We start from the raw sequence: 20523 nt of genomic DNA on the forward strand, positions 1-20523 counted from the left end.
TTCTGGAGAAAATTGACAAGGCTTTCCTTTCTTACACCTGACATCACTTCAAATTGTTCATCATTGTCTTCATTTCCTTCTTCAACTTTCGTAGACCAAATTTTCTTTGTTCTTTCCATCATTCTGTTGTAAAAACAAGATTTGTAGAAATGCAAACCAACAGCCTTGAAGTTGTCACGTTGTCTATTGTGATGTACAAAACAACTTTCTTTAGTTTCAAATTTTACACTTTCCCATCTACAATAGGGAACTAGTGGCTTATACCTTTATTTGGCCAAGATGGGAGACAAAGAATTATTTTCTAAAAGGGAAGGTTTTTTAATAGACTCCGAAGGGATTTTCCCTTTGGAAAATCTAAAAGACTAATCATTTGTGTAATTTATACACATTTGTCATTTCTTGACATGTTAATGTGAGAAAAGGAATTCCATGGTTTTGAAAAATAAAATTTAATGGAGATCAGTTATCCTTCCTAAGAGCTTTGAAAGAAGTCACATGTGGCATTCTTTTTACTCATAGTCATGAAGACAATGGTAAGAAAACTTGACAAAACCACAGGAAAATGTAGCAAGTTACTTAGCAGTTTCTGGGTTGTGCTGAACTGAGACAAATTTCATGTTCATTTCTTCTTCAATAACTACAAAGGAATCCGATTCTTGCTTGTTAGTCATAAACTTAGGGATATTTTTCAGCTTCTTTTAACATTAAATCCAGAACTCGGGATGGGTTCTGACATTGTCGCAGGCTAGCTACATGACCTTGAATAAATCACGCAGCCTTTCAAAGCATCAGTTTCTGCATTTTAGTACCATCGCATCAGTAGTTCTCAAACTGTGTTGTACATGGTATCGAGGGATCTTGCTAAAAAATGTTAATTCTGAGGCAGTGTTCCAAGAGATTCTGTTTCAGTGTGTTTTGGGGAGGGCCTCAAAATCATTTTTTTTTAAATCTCACCCTAAGTGATTCTGACGCACGTGGTCCTGAAGACCATACGTTCGGACACTGATTAGCCATTTCTTTCTGGTCCTTTTTCCTCTTGTCTTATCTTCTGCTGAACGGGAAAAGAAATCTTATAATCTCTGCAGGTATTATCATTCCGTAGAAGGATATGTGCTGTATGTATCAACATAAAGAAAGATGGCAAACTAAGTTGAAATAATGAAAAAGTCCTAGTCTGATGCTTAGATTCTGATGTATTAGAATGATTTTGACCAGAACAATTTTACATGTGAAGTAGGGTTTCTCCACTTTGACACTGTTAACATTTGGGCCAATCATTCTTTGCTCTGTATGTGTGTGTTGGTGGGGGTGGAACTGGCTTGTTCATTATGGGATGTTTAGCAGCATCCCTGGCCTCTAGCTACTAAATACCAGTAGTACTACCCCCCCTTAAGTTGTGACAATACAAAATATCTTCAAATATTAACAGATGTGCCCCGAGGGACAAAATTCTCCTGTTTGTGAACCATTTTCATAAAGCACAGTCCCTAAGAAAAAGAACGAAGAAATTAGACTTAGAGCCATTTTCTTTGGTCGGCTGTCATTGCACAGCACAGCACCCTATGACACCCTATTAAGCTGTTGGTGCTCGACCTTTATGTACCAAGCATTCCCTGGGGATATGGAACTCTCTGGTTCATTCTATTTGGTGGATTAATTGGGATATAGACAGGTTAAGAGATTTGGCAAGAGAAGAACACTGTGTTTCATTCTCCTCATTTCATTACACTTCTGACACAAATCCTAAACGTTTGCTTTATATATTCTGTTCCCTCTAAAAGAATGAGAATCATAATCACAAAATAGATTAATTGGAGGAGGGGGCACCATACATGTGAAATTGCTTTGCAAGCTTCACGTACCAGAGTAATGCCGGGTGTCACATACTGTTGAGCTTTCGAAACAAGTGGTTTTGTTGGGTGACTAGTCAAGTGCTCCAAAGGATTCCATGGCTTCCATTTTTGATCACACAAATGGCTGATTTTCACCTGTTAGCCTTTCAGCATGCTGTGTTGGGTGGAGACCCAGTTGCATGTAAGTCCCAGAGCTCAATCCTATTCTTCTGCTCTGGGGAAATTTCTCATTGTTTTCTTAGGTGGTGTAAGACTCACTCCACTGAAAGAATATTTATTGATGGTGTGAGATATACTACTATGTGGAAATTATTAAAGGATGAATTTCTTATGTCTAGGAAGGGTTTCTCAACCTTGGCACTTGACAGTTTGGACAAGACAGTTCTTTGTTTTGTGTGTGTGTGTGTGTGGGGGGGGTGCTGTCCTGTGCATTGTGGGATGTTTAGAAATATCCCTGGCTTCTACCCACTAGACAAAAGTGGCAACTTGCCCCCAGCCCACTCCTCCCTGCAGTTGTGACAACCAAAAATGCCTCTAGACATTGCCAGGTGTCCACTTGGGGGGGAAATTGTCCCTGTTGAGAATGACTGGCCTAAGAGATATGGATGGGGCACTAGCAGTATCTCCCCCCCCCCGCACAGGTACACCTTTCATCAGAGGGCACCATAGCCATCTAATGAATGAGTCTGACTTCTCAAAACTAGTGTCTACTTTGGAACATACTGGCGTGGCCTGCGAAGAGATTTGGACCCAACTTCCATTTACATCTTGACTCCACCATTTACCAGATGTGCAAAGCAAGTTACTTTCATGAAAAAAAATGGAGATAGTCATATGTTCCTCACACTATTTTTCTGAGGATCCAGGTTTGCTGTTTGCAAAGCATCTGGTTGGACAAAAGGCCAGTGATGTAGGTGCTCAATAATTAGTGGGCTTGTTATCATTTCAAATGATGATTGTAGTGCTAGCAGCACTGGTATTGTCATGGTATTGCATGCAGACCAAAGGAGATTGTAGTTGGTCGGTGGAGGCAGTAGACTAACAGTGGATTATAGATAGAATGAAAAGTAGTCACTGCTTGATTTTCCAACCAGTTTTGGGGAAGTCATAACTAGAGGGAGTGCAGCCTCTCTGTTTTGCCTAATGACCCTTGAATAGAAATTTATTTTAGAAACATCTCTCTGTGGATACTTCTTAAGGGGACTCTCCCTGGCTACAAGGTATTGAATAGGATTCTTCAGTGATGATATCAAAATGGAAGAACAGGACAAACCAGTGATATCAAATTGGACCTATTGTAGTGGTCAGTTTATCCTCATTCCCTCACTGCCCGCCCCATGCCTTCTTTCCCTGCACTCTCAGGGCATCACTTCTTGCTATTCTCGGTAGTGGGGATCAAGGCTGAGGACAATAGTACTAGGTGATGCCTGGGCATTGTTTTCTCTCTTCTCCATCCTATGTCACCACAGCTCTAGGTATCATTCTTGGGACCCCCAGGAATACCTCATTCACTGGTCATTGGACCAGGCCTATCTTCAGACTGGGGCTTATCTCTGACTTACCTGGAGAAAGGAATGGAAACTTTCATTCTTCCTTGGATTCCTCCCATCTCCATATCCCTGTTAGGGCCAAGATAAAGGGGAGAACTATGGTTGTGGAGCAAAATAGCAATTCCTTAAGTGGCACTTATATTTATAGTTAGATTGCTAAGATTCCCCCCACCCCACCCCATATGTGGAACTTCTGCCTAACAAAATATCCTCTCTCAAAGGCATAACTGGTGTACCCATTGTTCCTACTTATACATGGGGATAGAGTTGGCAGTGGCATTTCCAATTCCTAGCAGGGCTGGTAGGTCCTTCTTCACTTATCAGAGATATGTGATTTGGGGCAAGGAGGACTTTAAACTGCTTCCCCATCTCTCCTTCCTGATCCTAGAGTTTGATTTCCTGAATTTTATCTTTGTAGTCCCATGAGAAAACCTAGAAGAGAGACAACTCTAAACGATGTTCATTCTTTGTATAAACTTTGTTCGGTCTATTTATACTGTAGTGTAAATAAAGATTCTAATGGGTACAATCAGTTTGGAAAACTGTTGGGCACTGTCCAGTAAAGCTGAAGATGTGCATGCCTATGACCCAGCATTTCTGTTTCCAGGTTCATACTCTGTAAAAATCCATGCACACGTACACAAGAAGATATGCATAATGACGTCCAAGCAGTATGGTTTTCAGTAGTCCAGAACTGGAAAAGGCACAAATGTCCATTGGGAGTTGAAGAACTAAATAATGAGAAACGCATACAATGGAATACTAGACAGCAATGGGAATGAACAAACTACAGCTATACGGTAACATGGAAGACCTTAAAAACATTAACGTCGCGTAAAAGGAGCCAGATGTAATACAAACATGCTTATGATCCATTTTATATAAAGTTAGAAAACAGGCAACACTAAGCTCTAAGATTTATAGATGCATAACTTCCTAGAAAGCAATCATTCTCAAACAGGGGTGATTTTGCTTCCCCACTCCCCACCCCAGGGAATGTTTATCAATGTCTGGAGATATCGTTGGTTGTCACTATGCAAGGAGGGGGATAATATTTGCATCAAGAGGGTAGATGCCAGAAGTGTTGCTAAATATTCTAGGATGCATAGGACAGCCTCTGTAACAAAGAATTACTGGTATGACACCAAAACCACAAGCAACAAAAGCAAATGTAAACAAGAGGGACTACATCAAACGGACAAGTTTCTGCACAGCAAAGGAAACAATCAACAAAATGAGAAGGCAACCTACAGAATGGGAGAAAATATTTGCAAACCATATATCTGATTGGGGCTTAATATCCAAAATATATAAAGAACTCATACAACTCAATAGCAAATAGTAACAATGTGTGGAATTCAAATTGTTCAAGATTTAACAGACCTCTTAGCGTTCTACACAAACTCCTAGGTCCCTTCTTGAATCTTGAATAAGTGGACTGAGAACTGAAGAGCTGTATGTTTCACTCTGAGGGAAATTTAAGAGTCTTGCAACATGGACTAATAATTTCTTTTCTTAAATGTTTTATCCTAACTCCCCAAACCCTTCAAATATAGAAAAACAACTCTATTGCACTTGAAAATTTAACTCTAACTTAGAAATGATAATTTAGCAAGAAATATGTTAGCAGGCAGAAGTTATTCCTAAAATGCAAATACAGCAGGTCCTTGGATAATGTTCTTAAGTTCAATGCCGTTTAGTTATAACGTTGATGAGAAAAAAAGATGGATTCCCCGCTGAGGCCACTGTCTGTGTGGGGTTTGCAGGTCTCCCCAGGTCTGTGGGTTTCCTCCGGGGACTCCGGTGTCCTCCGCCATCCCAGGGACGTGCATGTGAGGTGCACTGCTGTGTCTGCATTGTCCCAGTCTGAGTGAGTGTGGGTGGGTGTGAATGGCCCTGAGATGGAAGGCTGTCCTGTCCAGGAGGGTCCTGCCTGGCACCCCGAGCTGCCGGGACAGGCTCCGGACACCCGTGCTCCTGACTGGGAATAAGCAGGTTGGAAAGTCATTCTCTTGTTTTTGTTCATCACTCTCAAATGTATGTATATTTCACATTTATTTCAAAGTTTCGTGTTAGAAGTGTTTTGGGCCTTTATTTAGAAGTTTGACAATGTTTTTGTGACCAGAAATATACTGTAGGAACTTAACTCGTGCATATGTCAATTACCTTAGGGTCAAAGTAGTTTTGTTATACATCATTTCACTTAAAGTTACAGTTTCTATTAATAAGAACTTATGGACGACGTGAAGTGAGGACTTATTTTACACAATTTGGGAATGATGGATTATTGTTGGCTTATGATAATGCCATTTAGTGACTTAATATATTTTCCAAAGGCAGAATACAAACAAACCCTAAGATGACTCAATTTTAACATGGAGGTGACTTCCTCAGAGATAATGATCAAAGAGACTATGGTTAAGGATTTTTAACTACAGGGACCCACCTTGGATTTGTCACACAAAGGTGTGACAGTTAAGTTCATGAACTAGTTGCACGATGTTGCTGACCTTTTTGATATCAGAGGGATTATTCATTACGAATTTGTACCAACTGGACAGTTAACCAAGTTTGCTATTTGGAAGTGCTGAAAAGGCTGTGTGAAAAAATTAGAGACTTGAACTTTTCGCCAACAGTTCATGGCTCTTGCATCACGACAATGCACCAGCTCACAGGGCACTGTCTGTGAGGGAGTTTTTAGCCAGGAAACAAATAACTGTATTGGAACAGCCTCCCTACTCACCTGATCTGGCCCCCAATGACTTCTTTCTTTACCCAAACATGAAGGAAATATTGAAAGGAAGACATTTGATAACATTGAGGACATCAAAGGTAACACAATGACAGCTTTGATGGCCATTCCAGAAAGAGTTCCAAAATTGCTTTGAAGGGTGGACTAGGTGCTGGCGTCGGTGCATAGCTTCCCAAGGGGAGTCTTTCTAAGGTGACCATAGTGATATTCCGCAATGAGGTATGTAGCACTTTTTCTAGGATGAGTTCGCGAACTTCATTGTCCTGCCTCTTGTGTGTGTGTGTGTGTGTGTGTGTGTGTGTGTGTGTGTGTGTGTGTGAATGAAACTTTTTGTAGGGAAAGGGATTTTTAGCTTCGAGAACTTAATGGCAGCTCTGACAGAGGAAGAAGTCCTAAGGCTGAAGAGTTCATCTTTCTCAATAGGCCTCAATGAGGCAAAGGTCCCTAAACTGGGGCATTTGTGTATGCATGTTGCCTTCTCTGAAGGATGCAGCATGGAGAAGCTCGTGCTAGCTGTCTGCCTTATTCTAGGGGTCTTTGATGGCATAGCTATAAAGGTTGCTTTCAGCAGCATGGCAGAGTGACAGTAAGGAGGGGACTTTAGTGTGTCACTTTTCTAGCTCTGCCTGGACATGCCAGGGAGCAGGGAGTACCTTCAAGGTGAATGGGTATGCTCTGTCCTCGCACGTAGCAGAGGGAAAGGAAAGCTGGGCAGGAAAGGCCACAGGGAGACTAGGGCAAATGGTGAAATTGACTCTTAAGACAGCAGCACTCTGGCTGGAAATTTCTGTTTGGGGCAGGGGATTGATTTTAAATTTCTTTTTTATTTTTAGGTTATCATAGTGTACAATACACATAGTGAAGGGTGTGAATTTCACAAATCTGAACTACCTCTCAGTGAATTTTTACATAGAGGTGTACTTGGGTAGCTGTCATATAGTTCAAGATACAGAACATTTCCTGCACCCCAGAACGTTCCCTTGTACCCCCTTCCCAGTCAATACCACCTCCCCATCTGGTAATCACTGTTCAGGCTTCTACCACCATAGATCGCATTGGCCTATTTCAGTTCAACACTTGACTTTCAATCCCAGAATAAATAAATGCACTCTTACAGTATGTCCTCTTTGGTCTGATTTCTTTCTGTTCGCATGATGCTTGTGAGAATAAGCCATGTTGTTATGCACATCGGTAGCATTTTCCTTTCATTGTGGAAGGACATTCCATCATATGGATAGACCACAGTGGGCTTATCAGGTATCCACTGATGGACATTTGGATGGTTTCCATTTTGGTGATGCTGCCTGAACATGTTATGAAGATTCTTGTACACAGGAGGCCGTTGGTCCCCATTTGTCTATATATCTAAGAGTGGAATTGCTGGGTCAGAGGGGAGGTACATGATAAGTTTTAGTAGATAAAATCTTAGTTTTCTAGCAGATGAACCGTCATGGGACTGTGCATCAGGAGAGGCTTCAGGATACCTGTACCCCTGGCCTCACGGTTCCAGTGCTCTTTACAATTATGCTGTCAATTGTTCTAAAATATTATATGCCAGTGGGTATTCCATCCAACCCAATTGTAAGGGCTGGAACACACAGGCCACATCCTGTTTTCCTACCTCCCACCCCCACAGAGCAAGTGGAGGGCCGCTCAGGGCGTCCAGTCTAGCGGGACCCTGAAGAGTTGACACAAGCCACCCACAAATCCATCTTCCACTTGATAGACACCCCTCTTGGGCTTGGATTGACTGATTTCACTGAGCCTGGAGTGTCCTCTCTGGCTCCAGACTCTGCCTCGTCTGGACTCAGGTTGTAGGGCTGCACGGCAGTCAGAGTGCCAGGCCTGGGGAGGAAACTGGTGCTCTTCTCCACGGGGCCTTAAAGTGCAGGCTTCTGTGAGGGGACTGTAGAGCAGAGGCCAGTTTTAGAAGCTGCTGTGAACCTCCAGTGTGTGCTAAAAACGGTTTGGTTTACCTGGCAGCGTTTGCAAATAGCGTGTGTTTCTTCCATTTCCAAATCCTTGCTATGTCCTTTTCCTACTTGCTCCTAAGAGCTAAAACACAGACAGCAGTGCTTTGAGCCCTCCCACCCCAGCCCTGATCCAGCCTGGCACTAATGCCAGTCCTCACGTTCCAGCAGATTTTCCAGGACTCCCCCTTCCAGTGGGGTTCCCCAGACATGCCTAGGTCCTGTAAGCCTTTGGGGACTCAGTTTGCCCAAAGTGACACGGCCGGGCTAGCCTCCAGCCTGGCCTCCCTCCCCTGAGCAGTTCCCCCAAGGCAGCGTTACTTGGCTCCTCTCTGGTCTGCCCTCTCCTAGGGTTCCCGCGTCTGAGAGGTTCCCAAAGGAGGGCTTTCCAACGCCGAAACTCCGCCCTTCCCGAAGCCGATTCCCAAGTTAGTGAAAGTCTCTCTTGGAAACCCAACCTCGCCCTCTCGCTGCTGTTGACGGCTTGGTCAGGGGCGGGGTGGCAGGAGGTAGGCGCGCCAGGCGCTCTGACACCTGTCGTGGGCGCGCTGGGTCGCTGTAGCCCCTAACAGCTGGCAGCAGCAGCCGCGACAGGGGCTGGCCAGGAGCGGAAGGACTTAAGCGCCCGCCCATCACATCTGACTCCGCCGCTGCCTCCTCTCCCCCTCCTCCTTCTCCCCCCTCCAACTCCTCCTCCTCCTCCTCCTCCTGCTACTCCTCCTCCTTTCCATTCGCCGCTGCCTCCTCCCTGTCCCTCCAGTTTCGCGGCGGGACGCTGGTGCCCTGGGCGCTTTGCAGCGCGCTCGGGGCGCAAGGAGCAAGGCGCACGTCCGGGGGCTGCCCCGGGATGGCAGTGAAATAAGAGGACCTCAGAGAGGCGCCGCGATCCCAGGTTGAGCTCGGGGTTCCGCCACTCCTCCCCGGTGGCGACATGGGGGACCCGGAGTGCCGCGAGAAACCGCGGCTGCACTACGCGGTGAGTGTCCCGGCGCAAACGGAGGCAACAGGGGGCGCCACTTGGCCGGCCTGGGAGGGGACAGCTCGTGTTTGGTGGGAGCCGAGGCTCCCCAGAGGTCCTCGGTAGGGTAGGGGGGGAAGTGGAAGGTGCCGCGTGCGGGCCCCTCGGAGTGTCAACTTTTCGGGAACTCGTTGCCCTTTAGAAGGGGAGCACCCAAGTTCGGAGCCCGCGCGGTAGCCACTGCGTTCGCGGCCGGGGGGTTGGACCCTGCTGCCGCCTCGCTGGCCAGGGCTGAGAAGTGGGGCTCCTGGGGCTGGCTCAGGTTTGCTCATTGAGCCTTGGGTCAGATATTCTGCAAAAAACGGGAATAGAGCTGGAGAGGAGGCAGGGCGGCTTTGCGATCCCAGCGTGTGGCGAAGGGAGGGACTCGCAGGAGAAATGCAGTACGGTGTGTTGAGGTGCAGCGGCTTTGCTCTTTGGAAAGAGGGTGTGCATTTCCCTCTGAATTCGTAGCGGGACAGAATGCTGTTGCGCATTATCTGATAAATACAAGAGGGTGCCAGGGGCTCTTCTGTCGGTGGCCTCTCTTTTCCCTGTCTGCTCAAATATTCCACAAATCTATCTTGGGGACCTACTGTGTTCCAGGCACTGTGCTCGGCCGCTGGGGTCCCGCAGGACACAGCAGACAAAAAGCCCGTGGGGTCTGCCTTCTTTAAAGAAGGAGTCAAGATTTCAAGTTTGATGATCGACTCACCATATCGATTCTGGATTGAGTTTATTTTTGAGAGAGAGAAAAGAAAACAGAAAAGAAAGCGATTTCTGAGGAATGAGTACTGTTTCTGAAGATTCAGAAAGCCACCTCCGGGAAGCAGGCAGGCAGCAGTTTTAGCTTACTCCAATCTTTGGACATTTATTTTCCAATTGTAAGATGTGTCATTTTTGAGATGAGGCATTGCAGTTGTTCTGTTATCTGCTACTTTACTGAGTTTTCCTCGAGGTGATTTTCACTGTTGAGATCGGGCATGCTGAACACCAACTTTAAAAACTGGAAAGAAACACACAGAAAGTTAAGACAAGAATCATCAATATATATAATAAGGCAAAAGCAGTTATCTGTCTGGAATTTGTATTCTCCAAAATGCACTCTCCACATAATAATATATTTTGAAAGAAAGGAGTGGAGGTGGACTCGGGTGGTAGGTGCAGAATTCCTGGAGCTGCCCCAGCTCCTTCCCAGTGCCACCTGCTGCGTTCCGGATCAGCTGGGGGGCTGTTTTGCTAACGGGAAACCTCTGCTGGGTCACTTTGCTGGGCTGGAGAAAGGAGGGCCCAAATTAGAAAATTGTTAAGGTCCCCTCCCAGGTGAACATTTTAGGAACCCATGACAGCCCTTTCTCTAATTTTGCCAGAGTTACATGCCTTGAAATGGCAAGTGAGACACTAGTAAGTTACTAATGCTGGTTCAATGATTCGCCTTTTAACATGGTATTTTGGGTAACCCGTTTTTGTCAGAGGTTTCTTTGCACAGAAAGATCTACAGTCGTGTTCATTACGTCCAATCACCATCTCACCCCCATCACTTTTTCCAGATTTTGAATTGTGTTCTGGTGTCCTTTGATTTGTAATCTAAGATCTCTCCCATTTACAAGTTGAGGGAGGAAAGATGAGAACTGGCTCCTTAACTAAAAAAAAAAAGAATTTGTCTATTCATTCTGCAAATGATCATTGCCTCAACTGTGCAAGTAAACCCAATGCATCCCAAAACAATTTAAAAACTATTTTCATTCAGCTGTCTCATTTCTCCTAAAAAGCATAAACTTAGCGTCTAGCTGTTGCTAATGTCTCCTTTTGCGCTCTGAAGATTTGCTGATGAAATAGCCCTTTATTCTAGCACAGAACACCACATACATGTTTTCTGAGTTAAGGCTATAAAAAGGAAGATTCCAGAGGGAATTTGTTGGCTTTCAGGTTAGCAGAAGTCACCTGGGTCCTCTGTAGAATGAGAAAGCAGCAGCCATCAACAGCTCTGTATTGGTCACAAGTCAAAAGAACGTTCTTCATTTAGTGTGTCCCATTCATTGCTTTTCATAGCAACGTAACCCTCTATAGCTTAATATGTATTCGAACACTGCACTCTTCCTCTGCTTCTCCCATATTGGGTGAGGTGATTTTCTAAAGCTTGCTTTGCCTTTTAGCACAAATATTCTACTTCCTTTGTTCAACATGGTTTTGCCTCACTGTGTATTGTCCTGGGGTCTTGGAGGCTTTTTTTTTTTTTTTTTGGTCTGCATCTTCCTGGAAAAGAATTACCCTCCACGTGTCCTTAGTACCTCTTGTTCCTCTGAAATATAATCTAGGGGGCAAGAATTTTATGTCCTTCCTTCAGTGCCTTTTTCATTTGTCCAAGATGAGACTATATAAGAAATCGGTGGCCCGTGTTTTATTCATTCATCAAACATTTGTTGAGTGCCTATTGTGTGCCAGCTACTTGGTCAATTTTCCAAAGCGACAAGTAAATAGTGAAAATGTTAAGAGTTGCTATGAATTCCTCTTATCTTTTTAAATGGTCACAAAGAGAAACACAAATACTTAAGTAGATAAGAGTATCCTACACATGTAACCAGTTACATTTTCCCAAAGTATAGCACCACTGTCTTCTTGTTTTGTCGTCATAACAAAAATGTGTGTTAGCGCTAATGTTCTCCTCCCAACCTTTCCTCCCACGGTTTTCCCACATTCAGTTTATGGTGACTCCATCCTTCCAGCTGGGTATCATCCCCAGTGTTTTGGTTCGATTTGCATTTTGAACATCCTGCTCTGGTCCCAAGATGGAGTTGAGGGTGACGCGGCACCACAGTGCGTCCTGGCATTCTGGCCAGGGAGAGAGGAGGGAAGATGACCTACAGTAGGGTGACAGCTGGGCTGGAGGTTGAGAGCAGGTGGCGTATTGGAGAGATGCACAGGACATCAAACCAGCCAGACTTCGTTTGGATGAGCTATAGAGGTGCTAAAGTGAGAGCGTCAAGGATGGCATACAGGAATCCATGATTTCCTGGCAGCACTTCTAGAGAAATTGCACATCATAACAACATTTCCTTCATCTTCATTGTTGTTTGCCAGTTGTAAAATGTTGGGACACAGTCGGTATCCATTTCAGCCTCAAATCCAGTGGGTGGGTTGGACAGGTTTTCTATTTCCAAGCTTAGGGCAGTAGAGTTGAAGGTGGCACAGGTGTAGCTGGTGACAGAATGGAGAGCTTTATTCAGGTGCTCTGATCCCATAGGGCTTCTCTGACTCATTTAGATAACTAAGATTGATGAGCTGAATATCCTCCTCTCTCCCCTTTTTGTCAACATAATAAACCGACAATCAAATATTGTACCTTCAGTGACTTAATGTGACCATCCGTATTGTTGAACTGCATGGCAAAAAGCTCTCTAATTGGATTAGTACAGAGAAAAAAAATGTTTTAATATCCGTTAAGTTCAATGCCGCATCTTTATGTCTTTCTCAGGTTTTCTCAGCCTCAGCAGAATGAACATTTTGGGCCCATTAATTCTTGGTGCTGGGAGCTGTCCTGGGCACCCTAGGTATTCAGCAGTATCCTTGGCTTCAACCCACCAGATGCTGGTAGCATAGCGCCCCCCCCACCTCCCAAATGTGACAACCAAAAATGTCTGACATTGCCAAATATCCTCTGGGGAGCGGAATTGTCCTTACTTGAGACTCGCTGGTCTATCTGAGTTTCATGCATGTTTGTAAGAAGATATGACAATTACTATGTAATAAGATCTGAGAAGACATGCTACATGTTATGAGTATTATATGTGCTACTCAATGAACATGCAGAACTTCAGGGAGAGGGGGCACAGAGTTGAGAGAGAGCCTCAACCACAGCACAAGTGCTGAGAGTAGGTACTGAGTCACTCCGTTTTCAGTGATCAGACTTGAACAATATTCTCCTGCTTTTGGTGCCTCCAGAAAGTCAGGTCACGGGGCCTGGGTTAAAGATTACATTAACCTGCCTTCCCCAATGGTCCTCATATGCTTTCTATCATTAACCACAAACAAATCATTATAACCTTGATGGTCTGCCAAGATCATGTAACATATGTTGAATTTCATGACAACCCCTCCAATGAAGTATGGAAACTCCTTCAGGCAAGTTACTGCACTGAGCCTTGGTACTAGAACAAATTATCAGAGAACTTTGGAGCAGCTTATAAATGCCATTATCCCCAAGCAACTCCCTGGAGGTACACACCTATTTTCCCCATCTTCTATGAAAGGGGAACAATAAGGTCTTGGGATGCCGCTGGCTAAGAGAAATCTGTGGGTGGGTGATGCGTGTTCTATTCACGGAGGTGTGGTCCAAAAGCAGGGGCTTAGACTCTGATCAGCACTGGTCCCTGTGGAGTCCAGCTGTCAAGATGCAGCCATTCCTGTCCTTTGCACCTGTCTACTTCTGAGCTCCTTGGGTGCTGACTTCACTTCCTGTTTGGTGAGGGCACCCCACCATCTGTGCTCTTGACCACAGCCTTGTTATTAAATGCTGACTGTTCCCTCGCTTTGCCTAACCCCTTCCCCTGAGAGGAAGTCTCTTCACCCAAAACGACTAAGCTCTTAATATAAAAGTTTCCAAATTTGCTCTCTATGAACATTGGATTTTCCAAGACTTTGAGGCTATTAAATTAGGTGAATAATTCAGTGGTGTTGATTGTAAGATATTCTTTGATAATTCTGAAGACACCCAGAACTGGGCACCGTTGCAGGGCTGAGCTGATATGAATCAGTTGTTATCCATTAACACGGCCAGTGTAGACATCTTAGGAAATTCAGCAGCACAGCCCAGAATTCGCTTCTGTAACACTGCTTATTGTTTGTCTCTCCACAAAAGCAAGAATTTTGCAAGTTACAAACAAATAACTTTTTTACTTATTAAATCTCCTTAATATTAGCTAATGTTAATTAAGACATTGTATTAATATTAACTGTTAATATTAACTAATAATAATTATTAAATCCCCTTAATTCGTACCTCTGCTAATCACAGATACCTTTTTCACATACCCCCCTCCCCCACATGCTTTCTTTTCTGCTGCACTCAGAGCTTTTCCTGGATGTACCCTCTTTGGTCTGGAACTCCGTCATTTTAGGAAGCCCATTCTTCAAAACACTTCTTAAGCAGCACTGTCAATTGATAAATAATCAGATTCCGGTTGGGTGTTGCATAGTGGACTCACCTGCCAATCATAGGAAGACAAATACTACCCTTTGCCTAGTCCTTTCTGGTAATAAGCTTGTATCATTTACTTTTCCTGTTCCCCATATTGTGATAACCCCGGACCTCATGCACTTGAGTTTCGACTTGGTTGTGATGTTATTGTCCAGCAATACGCATTCTTCACTGGGTTTTTCATTCCTCACTTGCCCCTTCTCACCTGTATCAATCTCAGCCTCTCCTGTCTCAGTAAATGTTTGGCTACTTGGTAAGTTGCCCAAGCCAGAGTTCCTAGAGGTCATCCTGATTCCTCCCTTTCTTGCATCTCTCACATTGAATCTCCGAGCCAACCCTGCCCGTTCTGTTTCACAGTGTTTTCCAAATCCGTCCTCTTCTTCCCATCTTCACTGCTGTCACCTAAATCCAAACACTCAGCATCCATCATCCTCACTAAAACAACACGGCAACCCTGTATTATAATCCTTTGGCCAGTGAGATCTTTTGAAAAGCAAATGAAGTTGTGGCATTTCACTGCTCAAAGCTCTCCGGTTTGTTTCCATTACACTTAGAGTAATAGTTTCATCCATGACCTTGGCCTTCCAAGTACACCTGTATGATGCTCCCTGCTTCCTAACATCCTTCCTCATCTTACCACTGCCCCGTCACATTCGTGTCCCTTTCTGTTCCTCAAATGTAACCAGCTCTTTCTTGCCCAATGCCTTTGTACCTACTGTCTCTTCTGCCTGCAATGTTCTTTGTGGGGTAGGTTTTTGTGTGTTTCTTACAAGGTGCAGAAATAAATGGCACCTTCCCTGACTGTTCCCTCCAAGTGCTTCTGACTCCACTGCATTACTATTGATCATATATCACACTAGCTGGTGCTTTTGTTGTTTGTATCACTACTTGGTATTATATACAGAGGGGGCCAAAAATATGTATACACATTTTAAAAAAGAAAAAAAAGCTGTATTAAAATTGTAATAATATATACCGACAACAAAAGATGAATACAAGTCATGTGTATACATTTTCTTTGGCACCCTGGTATACATTCATTCATTGTTTGTCTCTCCCTACTGCTGTGTAAGCTTATTCAGGGCAGAGACCCAGTCCTTCTTTTCCTACCATATCCCCATTGCCTAGTGTGGGCCCTGCATAGGGTAGGCACCCAATAAATATCTCTGAGTAGATGAATCTGGCTGCCTGGGTGTTTTTACCTAGATTACACCAGGGGGTTCAAAACTTCACTCATTATTAGTTGATGCTTGCAACACATATTGGCTTCCCAAATACTATTACAGTGAAAGACACATTGCCATTAATCCCCCTCAAAATATTCCCCCTTGCTTAGAACACACTTATCCCATCGTTCTTGCCACTTTCTGAAGCAGTTCTGGAAGTCCTCTTTCATGAGTGTCTTTAGTTGTGCTGTCGTGGCTGCCTCGATGTCCTGAATCTATTCAAAATGTTTACCTTTTGTGGTCATTTTGACTTTGGGGAAAAGCCAGAAGTCGCACGGTGCCAGATCCGGTGAATAAGGTGGATGAGGACACACTGTAATGCTTTTATTTGACAGAAATTGCTGTATCAGAAGCGATGTGTGACACGGAGGCTTTCCATTGTGATCACAACATGCGATGAATGCTGCTACCTAGTGCCATCCAACGGAAAGGCAGGGATCTTCAATAAAGGAAGCAGCACATGGGAACTTAGTAACAGTATGTGACAAGTTTCAACTTGTTTGGTGCAGTCGGGTGTGAGCTATGGTTGAGAGAAGCTGTGTTTTAAAGTATGCCATAAATCATCTTCCATCATGACAATGCTCTGTGTCACACATTGCTTCTGGTACACGACAATTTCCGTCAAATAAAAACATTACAATGTGTCCTCATCCACCTTATTCACCGGATCTGGCACCGTGCGACTTCTGGCTCTTCCCCAAAGTCAAAATGATTCAGGACATGGAGGCAGCCACGACAGCACAACTGAAGACACTCACGAAAGAGGACTTCCAGAACTGCTTCAGAAAGTGGCAAGAACGATGGGATACGTGTGTTTGAAGTGAGGGGGGTATATTGAGGGGGATTAATGGCAATGTGTCTTTTACTGTAATATATTTTTTTAATTTAAACACTCACCGTATTGTTTGATCATACCTCGTATGTCTGTAGACATGAAAATCTTAACTGTTTTTGAGAATCATTTTATATGGTTCTTTCTAAAATGCATTGTACATATTTCCCTGCTATTTAAGAGATAGAGTTGATAAAATGTGAGAGTTTACTCTGGGAAGGGTGATGGTGGCGCTTCCAGAAGCCTCAGTGCTTTGCTTTCATGTCTTCTCTTCTTCACTCCTCAACTCTGATGCCCTTTGTAAAATTGGGCCTTAGTTTTTAAACATTTCCTGTCTTTTCTCCTTTGTGAGTCTTCAGCTGACGTCTTGATATCTGTATGTCTGACAGCCTGGTCTAATTTTCTGCCTCTCTTCTGATTTAGCTGGAATACTATTTTATTAAATCTGTTAGTCCTGGGTCAAAATTAGCATTCAACTAGGATGTGAGGGAATCTCAGAAAGATTTCATGCATGGACGTTGGATCTGTTACCATATGTGAATGAGAAGCTGGGGCCTGCTTCTGTCCAGCAACCACTCTTTGAGGATCTGGTATGGACTGACATGCTCTGGGGAAACTGCAAAAAGCACTGAAAGAAAAGCACAAAGAAGCAGGGGAGTAGACAGCTCCTCCCAGCTCTTCTCTGCCAATCCCATTGCATTGAAAGGCTCCCAAGCAGACCGGGGCACCAGGTATGTTGGTCGTCTATCTAGTTTGCCATTGACAAGGATTATGGGGACCTTCCTTAAGTCCTGGCCACTTCATGGAATGTTAATGATCACAGCCTGTTTTATATTGTAAGCTCCAAAGTGACGGGGAGTAAATAGATTTAAAGGTCTTAAGTGCTTGCAAAAAATGTGAACTAAGATTACCAATGTTTATAAACAAATATAATTAATTTAATATCTTTTAATGTACCTTCTCAAATTTACTGGTTCTAACCTTATTTTCAAAAGATCAGCTTTTTTGATTTATTTTATTCTTAAATACATTCTGAATACTTACAAACTTAAAGACAGGTCAAATGAAACAACACAGACTCCCACCAATCATTATATGGTACTGCTTTCTTTTTCTTCGTGTTGACTACTTGGATATGCCTGTGGGATACTTCCTAGTTTGGATAAGTTATACACAAAGTATACGACTAATTTGATCATTCAAGTATGATCATTGTCACTAAGGGCTCTTTTCTTGAAAGATGTCATGACCCTGTGATATGAAAACTAGTCAGGATTGTCTCCCCTTCTCTTTGGTTATTTGACACATTCTTAGAACTCTTCTAAAGTAAAAGTTTTTTATAGTAAAATTTGAGTGCTTGGAGAGAATTCTGTGATGATGTTTTCAGCAGAATTTGGAGTTGTGGCTTTGGGGAAAAGTTGCCATGGAAACAGCAAAAGCCTTGAAGATGAATAAACTTTAAAAATATTTTTTGAATGACCCCCTTCTGCAGCTGACTGAAATATCTGGTAAAGAAATGTGTAAGTCAGTCCAAGTAAAAGAAAGAGGCAAAAAGCATCTCGCCCACGTGTGTAACACTGCGACTCTGCATTTGCTGAGCTCTCTGTGACAGGTGGGTGCCACTTTACATGGGCAGAACCCCCTGCCATTGCTCTGGATTCCTCAGTTGGCAGTGCCATTTAAAGTAGATCCACAGAGTCATCACAGTTTAGCAAAAAAATGGAATGTTGAGTTTTCTGGAAGAATTTGCAAATGGTAACACGTAATATTATTTGGGAAGTATTTATGCATATGACCTTTAACGGCCCTATTATGATATCACTTTGGTGGTATAAGCAAAATGTATAACATAGTCTTAACTCTGATCTCAGAAGATAAGGTATTCTCCCACCTTGGCTTCTGACTCACAGAAAACGCCATTGTATCCATCAGGATCCCAGCAGGAAACAGATGGCACACTCAAAAAGGCTTCACTTAAGGAATGAACTATCATTGATGTGTCGGTGGATTGAATGGAACCAACAGGGATGGTGAAGCACACAGTGATTAGCAATACCACGAAGCTATTACCACGTGGACACAGGGAAGGACCAGTGTTACCAGTACCCAATGACTTTTACCCTCGGCTTGAAGGGACCCTGGAAATATACCCACAGAGGATTGCAGCAAGGGTAAAATATGGAGAAGCAAGGATGGAATGGGATGATAAATACCCGACCTCTTGGTCTTCCAGTTCTCCCATTTTCCTTTAGTACCCAAACAAAACAATCCATTGAGATGCATTCCATTGATATCAGTCTCACAGGGCTCAGGCTGGCACAGAGGACAGCAGCAATTTTTATTCTATGTGTCGAGAGTGGAAAGTGGAGTTGGCAAACAGATAGTATCATCACATGCACGTTCTGTCTTGTTTGGGGTTTACTTACATTATGAAAGACCCTAAATTCCCAAGTATATAGAGGACTCCCACATATCTTAGCATGTCTCTTTCCTCTCCTCTGTATGGATTATTTAAATTACCGCACTTGATGGGGGGAGGGGGGTTCACGGTGTGAAGGATGTAAAAATAAAATAAAATAAAATAAAATAAATTACCGCACTTTATTTTTTTAAGTTTTTCAATTACAGTTGACAGTTAATGCTATTTTATATTAATTTCAGGTGTACAGCATAGTGGTTAGACATTTAAATAACTTACTAAATGATCCCCCTGATTAGTCTAGTACCCACCTGGTGCTATACATATTTATTAAAATATTATTGACTAAATTCCCCAGGCTGTGCTTTACATCCCCATGACTATTTTGTAACTACCAGTTTGTACTTCTTAATCCCTTCATCAAACTAAAAAGTTTTTCCACAGGAAAGAAAACCAACAAAATGAAAAGACAGCCTATTGAATGGGAGATGTTAATTCTTCTTCTTTGAATGTTTGGTAAAATTCACCTGTGAAGCCATCCACTCAAGGACTTTTGTTTGTTGGGAGTTTTTTTTTTTTAATTTATTTATTAGTTTCAGGTGTACAAGACAAGGTAATACATAGACGTTCATCATTTATATCCCTCACACTGTGAACCCCCCTCCCCCCATCACTATCCCTCTGACCTCACACTGAGCCATCACATTATATATATATAAGATTATAGTTGGCATTCATTAATGTTTAGCTTCTGGTGTACAATGCCATGATCAGGTATCCACAGTATCCCTGAGGTGGTCTCCCAAATAGGACGCATGTCCATCGGATATGTTGGGAGTTTTTTCATTACTAATTCCATTTTGTTAGTAGTAATTGGTCAGTTCAGATTTTCTGTTTCTTCTTGATTCAGTCTTGCAAGACTGTATGTTCATAGGAATTTATCTATTTCTTCCAGAGTGTCCAATTTGTTGGCATATAATTGTTCATAATATTTTCTCATAATCCTTTGTATTTCTGTGGTGTCAGTTGTCACTTCTCTTTCATTTCTGATTTTACTTACTTGGATCCTCTCTGTTTTTTTCTTTATGAGTCTGGTTAAAGGTTCATCAATTTTGTTTATCTTTTGAAAGAGCCAGCTCTTGGTTTCATTGATCTTTTGTATTGTTAATTTTTAGACTCTATTTTGTTTATTTCTGCTCTGATCTTTATTATTTCCTTTTTTCCACTCACTTTGGGCTTTGCTGTTCTTGTTCTACAACCTTTAAATGTAAGGTTAGATTGTTTATTTGAGATTTTTCTAACCTTTAAATGTAAGGTTAGATTGTTTATTTGAGATTTTTTCTTGTTTCTTTAGGTAGGCCTGTGTTGCTATGAATTTCCCTCGTAGGACTACTTTCACTGTATCCCATAGATTTTGGGTCATTGTGTTTTCATTTTCATTTGTTTCAAGGTATCTTTTGATTTCTTCCTTGATCTCATTGTTAACCCATTCATTGTTTAGTAGCATGTTAGCATCCATGTGGTTGTGTGTTTTTCAGTTTTTTTGTTGTAATTAATTTCTAGTTTCATACCATTGTGGTTGCAGAAGATGCTTGATATGATTTCAGTCTTTTAAATTTATTGAGACTTGGCCTAACACATGGTCTATCTTGGAAAATGTTCCATGTGCACTTGAAAGGAATGTATATTCTACTGCTTTAGGGTGAAATGCTCTAAAAATATCAATT

The 20523-nt window shown here is 42.8% G+C and overlaps 1 protein-coding gene across 2 annotated transcripts in view; it reads left to right on the top strand.

The window, feature by feature from the left end:
* ARHGAP6 (Rho GTPase activating protein 6) overlaps nt 1-20523 on the top strand; it is a 489998-nt gene that overhangs the window by 211873 nt on the left and 257602 nt on the right. The window contains exon 1 of one of the 2 annotated variants that reach the window (XM_081042160.1): nt 8616-9101. The exons of the other annotated variant lie outside the window; for it this stretch is intronic. Within the exon in view, the coding sequence (XP_080898286.1) occupies nt 9057-9101 (45 nt within the window). The 5' untranslated portion in view covers nt 8616-9056. Of the gene's footprint in view, nt 1-8615; nt 9102-20523 lie in introns of those variants that run through there. 2 annotated transcript variants of the gene reach the window in all.

The sequence above is a fragment of the Rhinolophus hipposideros genome, assembly GCF_964194185.1.
Source record: "Rhinolophus hipposideros genome assembly, chromosome: X".
In the NCBI taxonomy this organism is placed as follows: Eukaryota; Metazoa; Chordata; class Mammalia; order Chiroptera; family Rhinolophidae; genus Rhinolophus; species Rhinolophus hipposideros.